General features: G+C 31.0%; 1 protein-coding gene across 1 annotated transcript; it reads right to left on the reverse strand.

Moving 5' to 3' along the window:
• Positions 1 to 800: 800 nt before the first annotated feature.
• Positions 801 to 8622, reverse strand: LOC133184712 (L-threonine ammonia-lyase-like). The gene is made up of 13 exons (XM_061319785.1): positions 8524 to 8622; positions 7586 to 7810; positions 7158 to 7228; positions 6860 to 6905; positions 6396 to 6581; positions 4547 to 4602; positions 4273 to 4435; positions 3561 to 3651; positions 3379 to 3454; positions 2984 to 3109; positions 2614 to 2781; positions 2383 to 2440; positions 801 to 2105 (listed from the first exon to the last, which is right to left on the reverse strand). The coding sequence occupies exons 1-13, from the start codon at positions 8527 to 8529 to the stop codon at positions 2001 to 2003; spliced, it is 1377 nt and encodes a 458-aa protein (XP_061175769.1). The 5' UTR covers positions 8530 to 8622; the 3' UTR covers positions 801 to 2000.
• Between the last annotated feature and the right edge of the window lie 351 nt (positions 8623 to 8973).

An 8973-nucleotide genomic window follows, 5' to 3' on the forward strand; every position in this document is an offset into this window, starting at 1 on the left:
TTGGAAATGTTTTCCAAAAACATATAACACAAAATATCATAAAGCAAACACACTGGCAATAGTAAAATCATATTACAGTAGAACAATTAAAAGATGAAGTTATGAGACAAAAATTAATGTGAGGTTCCATCTGGTAAATAAAGAGACATAATGGTCACCGACATAATGATGGGGAAAAGCTGTGTAATGTATTTATAGAACTAGCACAAATAATTCAAACAATAGTTTATTATGTTAAACTTAATCAGCAAACAAAATCTTACAACGGAAAAATAACTTCCAAGTATACTCATGGCAAAATCTTTCTATAAGGAATCAATATACATTAAACAATGTAAAGAATATATTTGGTTTGAAATAAATGCATTAATACTGATGCTGATTTGATCAGTGATTCTGAGATTCTTTTCAGATTAAACCAGTAGTTTGTCAATTTTTAGCTTCTCAAGATACAAAAATTCAATTTTTCTCTGCGACCCTAATTATTTTTTTTTGTTTTTCTTTGATAACTTGTAATTTTTACCCACATGTATGTGGTGAGTATTAAAGATTTTTTTTTTGGGGGGGGGGGGGGGGGACTAGTATTACTAGTATTTAGTTTGTCAGAATATACCCCAGTAATTTATTCTCTCATTAGAAACTTGAGGGTAAAAATTTTAATGATTGAAGTAAAATATTTATAGTGATTTTTGTCAGTGGGTTGCAAAACAAAAACATTAATATTGGCTTAACAATTAAGTTTACCATATATGAGATTTTTAATTGGATTATGCATTTAATTCATTTTAATTCTATAAAGCAGTTTTATTGTATCTGTCTTTGTTAAAAATATATTTTACTGTTTAATACTGAGTATTAAATAAATCAATAAAAAAAGAAACAAAAAATTCATCATTAATAATGCCTATAAAGTAAATAACTATAAAAATATGTCATGTCAATAAAACACAAAAAGGCATTTAACACATCCAGTAAATATTTTAAATATAGTGTACTCAAAATTCCACTCCTTTAAAATGTAAAATTTATGATTTTGCTGTGCGCAAGTTTGATGACTGATTATTGATCAGCCAAAACATAATTTCTTATAATCAATACAGAACATAACTAATATTTGTACCTACAAAAATTAAAGAACATTTTTATGGAATATGTTCTCTTTTTTTCAATTTACAGCAGTTGAATTTTTACACCAGCGAAATTTACCCAGGAATACAATATAAATTGGCATTATACAAGTATTGGTTCCACAGTTTCCATTTTTCCCCACTTTACATAGATTTTCAGAACATTCAAAACGAAAATTGAAAAATGTAACCATAATTTGTGGGGTCCATCTACAGAGATTCATTTTAAAAAATAATAATTATGATATGGCAAAGTAAAATGCAGCACTAAACCATTACAAGAAGATGGGGGCTTTAAGTGCCAGCAGGCACAAAGAGGTTAGGTGAGACCATTACAAGGCAATTGTAAAAGACTGCAAGTAACGATATCAAAATTTCAGCAATAGTTCAATGTGATAAATTCTAGACTCTTTAAAAACTGGTTTAAAAATTTCCCCCAACCCTGAGATGGTCTATAATAAGATAATACTGACATTGCATAATAAACAATGCAGACAACAGTATGTACATCTACATGTATATAGCATCAAAAACATTACCATGACATCCATCAGATAATTCCCTGCATGGCTGACTAAAATACATAGAAATATGTTTGCAAAAAAAAAAAATGAGATTCAAGACTTAACAATTTTTTTTTCATAATTATGCATGATTGTCTGTCTAAAATGACACACTGCATCATACAGGACTTCTTTCACTTGTATGACACGCTTCATTGTTTTGTGAATTGTAATCATCCACTCATAAATTATTTTATTCTTATAAAAAAAATACCTGTAGTATTTGTACAGATCTTTTGTCATGGACACTAGGAGATTCTAGTCTAAGATTCTTAATGACATTTACAGCAATTAAAACTGGCATATGCTATCAGAAATACATCGGCAGCCATGCCACTTGTGTGTATTTTTTCCTGAGAGCTGCTTCTAGTTCCTCTGAGTGGGCTTTATCTCTCGCCTCTACAACACACTTCACCTAAACAAGTAGAATTTTTGACTTAAATAAGCACTTTCCTTATTTTAATATACTTTTTAGTCAAAACATGTAATATAAACATGAAATCTGGCAATGAGAGAACTTTTATGTATGTATATCATCATGAATGTTGAAAGAAAATACTTCAATGCATGATGTTTACATTATTCATCATATTTCATAAAAATACATTTTTTGACTTCCGCATGAAATAACAAGTCAGTAAAATAAGCTAAGAACCTACCGGTATATATATATATATATACCCTAATCTTACCTGTACTGAAAACACATCTGATTTCAGCCATGCTCTTTCATGGAATATATCTTTGATACTGCAAATGAATAAATATTTTCAATTTTCATGATAATAAATATCTAGTCTAAACATGTTGCATATAAAAACTAATTTCAAAATGTAAAAAAAAAGATTATTTCACATCTTCTTGCTTTCCCAATTACAGTACACAAACATTATTAAAGACTTAATCTCATCTTATACAATTACCTGACTCCTAGATCTGCCAATAGCTTGGTGAGCTCGGCGATCCCTCCCGGTCTATCAGACACCGTCACCACAAATCTAATAAGACGTCCATCAGCAGCAAGCCCACGTTCTATCACACGACCCAGGGCTGTGGTATCAATGTTTCCACCACACAGTGCCACAACCACCCTATTTATACATGTTAATGTGATAAATTATAAAATACTCAGCAATTGCAAGTAATACACACCTATTATGACCTATATACTTAGTTAAGATTCAAATGTTGAGGAGACGTAAGTTGCAAAATAAAATGAATATTTTTGCAGTTGGTTTAGCCTACAAAGAATCACTTTCAAAATATTATGAAATCTTTTTAATTCAAACTAACTTTTTTCCTTTGAGTTCAGGAAGTGATCCCTCTAATATGGCTGCCAGTCCTGTTGCTCCCGCTCCTTCTACGATGGCTTTCTCAAGTTCAATCAGACGCAGGATCGCTAAAGCTATATTCTCCTCCCTAGAAAAATCAGATTTACTCTTAACCATTATTCCTGATTTGTCAATTTAAATCCAATGGCGACTATTAATTCTTATGATTGAGGATATATTCCACATAAATGCACAATAAATGGTTCATGGCAAGCAAATATTGAAAGTGAAGGAAGTTGCAAAGCTCAAAGATATTTGTTACATGCAAAGTTAAGATGGTTTATAGGTATTCACTCTTCAAACGCTTTTTTTAAACATCGTATGGAGTCACTTTCTATGAATGACCTCTTGACTTACTTTACAGTTACCACTTTATCAACCAAGTCTTTGGCCGTTTCAAATGCATTCACTCCAACTGTTGGTACAGCTAAACCTAAAAATAAGCATAATGCTCGGGTAAGTTTTATAGTGCAACATATTCTCAAGACTTGTGTTAATCATAAGTTGTAAAAAACTAGCAAAAATCATGAATCCCTCACCATCAGCAATAGAAGAAGCCATTGTAGTTCGTACTGGTTTTCCAGCTTTTAATGCTTCTGTGAAACTGGCACATCTCTCTGCCTCAACACCCTAAAAAAAGTCACAGTTGTAACCAGCCTAGTTACACTTCACATTAAACACAACTTTTGTATAAAATGTGAAGGAAAATGATCTGCATGTTTTCTTTGTCATCTATTAAGGTTCATCAATACATCAATACTCTGAAAATAGAGAGGTAACTCTCACTGAACTAAATGACTATTATTTCTTTATCAAATTGTCAATAGGCCATTCTTGTCAAATTTTGCCCTGCAAGATATGCTGAAGTTATTTAAACAATAAAATGCTGTCTTTGGTTGTTAGTATGGGAATTAATGTCACAGTTGTTGCAGAAAAAATACATAACCCATGTAAGCTGGTTATGTGAATTTTTTCTGCAATAGCTGTGACATTAATTCCCGTACTAACAAACAAAGAAAGACATTTTATTGTTTATATTTACGTCTTTTAAAAAAAACACTCAAAGTAAATTAAATATGTTAAATATTGCATTATAGATGTGTATGTCATTGTATGCATAATTGATGGAACAGCAGTTGCTAAGAAATCTATGCAGGTGGCTTGCTTAGTGTTGTTTATGGACTGATTTACGACAATGGTTTTTATAAGAAATAAAGGAAATAATTTTCAGTGGATGTATATATATCTTACAATGATCTGTACAGATGGTTTTAGGTTCTTGATGGCAAGGGCAGACCCTGCGATTAGCCCTCCCCCACCCACAGGTATGACCACAGCATCCACATCAGGGACTTGTTCCACAATCTCCAATCCCATAGTTCCCTGTCCAGCTAGGATGTGAGGGTGGTCATAACTAGTCAAAACAAAGGATGAACAAAACATGAATATAAATATAATTTCAGTATAAGAATTTTTAGTTAAAATTTAATTTAAAAAATTCTTAAATTGATAATATAAACCATACCCATTCACATAAACATATCCTTTTTCTTTACCCAGTTTCTGAGCATGTACTTTTGACTGAAAAAAAAATACCGTATATATATATACATATATATATATATATATATATATATATATATATATATATATATATATATATATATATATATATATATATATATATATATAAAACATAAGTGCCACATCTCTCAACATATTAAGTACACAGCTATAAAAGTATTTTTTAAGAAATGGACTTCCTGATTTATCTTTAACTGTAATAACAGATAAACCTACATGTATAACCACTTCTGGCTTTTGTTGAAGGTTATACTTTTAAAACATTTTCTTAAGAACCACCTAGCCAGATTCTTCATTGAAAAGCTACATTTTTCAGGTACAGTGAAACATGGTAAAGTCAAATTACTTGAATTGTTGGGGGATATCTGACTTTATCATAAGAAGGTACATGCATTTGTTTCACCCATTTACACTGTTGTTTTATTTTAAATTCTGTATAAAAATCCAGATTTGATAACTTATATGTAGAACTCCTGGAAATTTATCGACTAACAGTATTCACTCATCACGAGATAAAAGGTCATATATGCAAAATCTGAAGTTAAACTCCTGGTTAAATATACATGTACATCCTCAGATGCAGCATCTAGCACTAAAACAATATTATATGATTATTGACTTTTGATGAGGTCTTCTTGTGACTATACGGACCTCGTCAGGTATTGGTTGTCTGAGGTGACCAAATTCAAAAGTCAAAAACCATTTATTAAATGATCAGGAATTCTATAACATTTTTCACCCTATAGTTCTTGTCTCAACAATTACATGTATAAACACTAATAATATAATGTGTTGTGTAACAAAATATCATAATATCGTCGGAGGCCTTAAATTCGTTACAGTCCTAGAGTTGTGCCCCTTTTATTTTCCTCTAGTATTTTGCAAGATTGTGTCCCTTGCTGCACTAAACATCGTTAGAAAATTGTATTTGTATTGCTATTGTCATAGTTGACAACTGCTGACGATGATAAGGTCAAAACAAATAAAAAATATGGTCTGAAACAAAATTTCACTTCACTTAGCATAAACTCGCTATTACAGTATACCTTTGAAAAGAGAGTCTAAAATATTTTTTCTTACGACCTATCTCAAGTATATTGGTGCTACTGTATGCATTTTTTACATTATGTTAACAGAAGTCACATATCTAAATAGGAATTATTGGCCATTTATAATGAAATTGCCGCTGAGGTCATGACCCTAGGACCTGGTAAACATCGGTACTTCGCACGATATGTAAACAATCAATGAAGGCAATATTTTTCTAAATGATCAGTTCAATTGAAAGAAAAAAATATTTATAACTAAGGTGTTATTTAAATATTGAAACAGTATTTCAATTTTATTTGCAAAACAGACATAATCAAATTAGGGTAACAACTCATGGACCTCCGAGGATATAATAATAATTCAACAGGTTAAGAACTGCTTAACTGCTCAATTTAACCATTTCCTAATGAATGAAATTAATCTCTTTGATACTATGTCAGTCATTTTTACATCTTCAATGTCACATTCTTTAAATGGATTTGATTTGTTGATAAAAATGTATGCAAATCTTTGGTTGGTCAAAAGGGAAAACCCAAATAACCTCCAAGAACGTCATTTTGAGGTGAACTCAATCTGAGGTACACCTCAGGAATTCGGGAAAGAGTGTATCTGGACCAAACAGAGAGCATCAAAACTCCTGATCATTTTATATAAAGAACAATGTAGGACTTCACTGACAGCTGTGCATGTAGTCATATAACATAGGATAGCAGTTTCATCACAAATTTCTGTTCACTAACCTCTGAGATATCATTGCCTTTGATAATGACATTGGCTCCGTAACTAACACATGCTTGGATTTTCATCATAGGTGCTATGATGGGCATGATAACGGTTACTGGGATGTCCAGACACTGTCCATGATAAGCCAGAGCCAGGGCGTGGTTACCAGCACTGGCTGCTATAACTCCTATCTCCTTCTGTTCCTGCGGTATAAATATCAAAATCTAAACAACCCAAGAGCATCTATTTTAAAAACATGCATTTATAAAATATTTTTAAAAAATCAAATTTCTTTTGTGAATTTAACTTCACCTCAGAAGGTCTTTTGTATCTATATGGGTTTTAAAATATAAAACAGAGAGGAGTCTTTGAAGTTTTTACTTCTTTCGCCAGTTTGGTAAATCACACCAAAAGGGAGACAATTCATTCCTTGGCCATTGCAAAGTGTATAATGAAATTCAAATACATCATATTTCCTTACTTTTGATAGCTGCATGAGAGCATATCTTGCTCCTCTTTCTTTGAAGCTAAAAACAGAAAAAATAATAATTAGAAATGTAAAGTTATTTAAAAGACACATCTTCAAATTAAAATTTCAATTAAACAATAGCCCTCAATGTAGGAAAAAGTTTTAAAAGAATAAAGTTACATAATAAAACACAAGTGAAACAGAAAAAAACCCATTTTAACCATTTATCTGAATGTTTCTGAAGTATCAGGATATAACAGTCAGTATATACTACTCTAGAGTGCTAGTGCACTTCAAACATCCATGTTACCTTCCTGTAAACTGCAGGAATTCTTTCTTGAAATAGATATCCATATTCACCATAGCAGACATTCTAGATTTCTGAAATACAGGACATGTATTATGAATCGGAAATTAATTTGGGGGACCAGAGTTTAGAGAGTAAACTTACTTTTAAAGCACAAACTACCTGAAGTTTATTATATTAAATACAGCAAGAGAAAAATCCATTGAATAACTTTTCCTGAATTAAATCCCAGTCCCAAAAGCAATATATTTTGGAAGAGTATGTCTATTATAATTAATTTATTTCTAGTAATAAAAAAAAAAAAAAAACCAATATGCAAATTTACATCTTCAGAGAAAAAAAACAACAACATAATACCAGTATATAAAACAGGATAAAGGGTACACTGTGATTATACATGTAATCTTGCATCATACAGTTGTATGTCTTACAATACATGGACTCCGGTGAATGCCATCTTTAATCTTATATGCAGCTGCACTGACGTCCTGGAACTGGATTTTCTTTGGATTGTCTGGATCACAAAATGGATCTTTGATGTATTCTGTGTCAGTGCCATTACAGACTGATGGACTTATACTGGAGTTGGGTCCTTCCAGTTCCTTGGACTTTTTACCTTTTGAAGCACTCCCTGGTGCTCCCTCTGATTTCCTCTTCTGCCAAACATAAAATTTCAATAAAAAAAGTTAGCATTATTTGAGAGGTAAACCTCCATACATGAATAATCTACTAATATTGTATAATTCAATAAGTTGCAGATGAATACAAATCTTCATTATAAGAAATTATTAAACAACCAAATTTTTAAAATGTGTACATAACAGTGTGCATGCATTTAATTAATTAATTAATCTAGCTTTAAATAATCTTGAAAGGGTATGCTACAGATATAAAACTCTATATGACTATTAAAAAAGTGGTGAAGGAAAATCATATGATACTGTATCTATTTATACCAATTGATAAAACTTCACAAGACTAAAATTATAGTAAGTCAATTTATCTAAACTTTGTCCATTAAAAAAATGACAAAATAAATTCACTGATTACATACAGTTCAATTTTATGTGACAATTAAATAGATATACATAACGGAAGGTGGATTGGTAGATATAAGCAATACAAAATAATAAAATATTTATTTTATTTGGCACAATGACAAAAGTTACTTCAACTAGATCCGCCAAATCACTGTTGTAAATCTGGATCCTGCTGGATAAAACCTGTTTATCATATTTGATCTGTTAGATCTACATGGATTTTTTAACAGTAAATTTAGCAGATGAATAAAATAAATCCAAAAATGAAATGATAAGAAATAAACAAAACCTTTACCACGCAATATTAAAAATAATAATTATTGACTTACAGACATCGTTTCTCCTTGACCTTGTACACAAGGGTGTGAGCGTCTTCAACCAATAAGGTTAATGGGTGCGATTTTTTGCGTTTAACGAGCCCGAAGAAAGTAGGCAACATTTTTTTGAACCTATCGAACATTTTCCTTAAAACGAGAGTTAAATGGTGGCTAGTTTTATATTTAATTGTGATCAGCGTACCTGTTTAGAAAACACCCCAAAAATACATAAATGAGAAAATAAAATGTATATATTTATAGAGAGAGAGAGAGAGAAACAAAAAAACCCAGAAAAACTGAACTGCGTCTTTACGCTACATACTTAGAAGGCGCCTTTTGAAAAATTTATAAACGCGTTATCTGATCATCAACACTTATGTATTTTTAAATACATTTAATAAATTTTCTCTAATTTGAACAATATATATATATACATCAGAATCTCGCTTCAGGGGGAAAAAG

This window comes from Saccostrea echinata, unplaced genomic scaffold (genome assembly GCF_033153115.1).
Source record: "Saccostrea echinata isolate AGI-Se365-2 ecotype Australia unplaced genomic scaffold, CSIRO_AGI_Sech_v1 ptg000010l, whole genome shotgun sequence".
Classification (NCBI taxonomy): domain Eukaryota; kingdom Metazoa; phylum Mollusca; class Bivalvia; order Ostreida; family Ostreidae; genus Saccostrea; species Saccostrea echinata.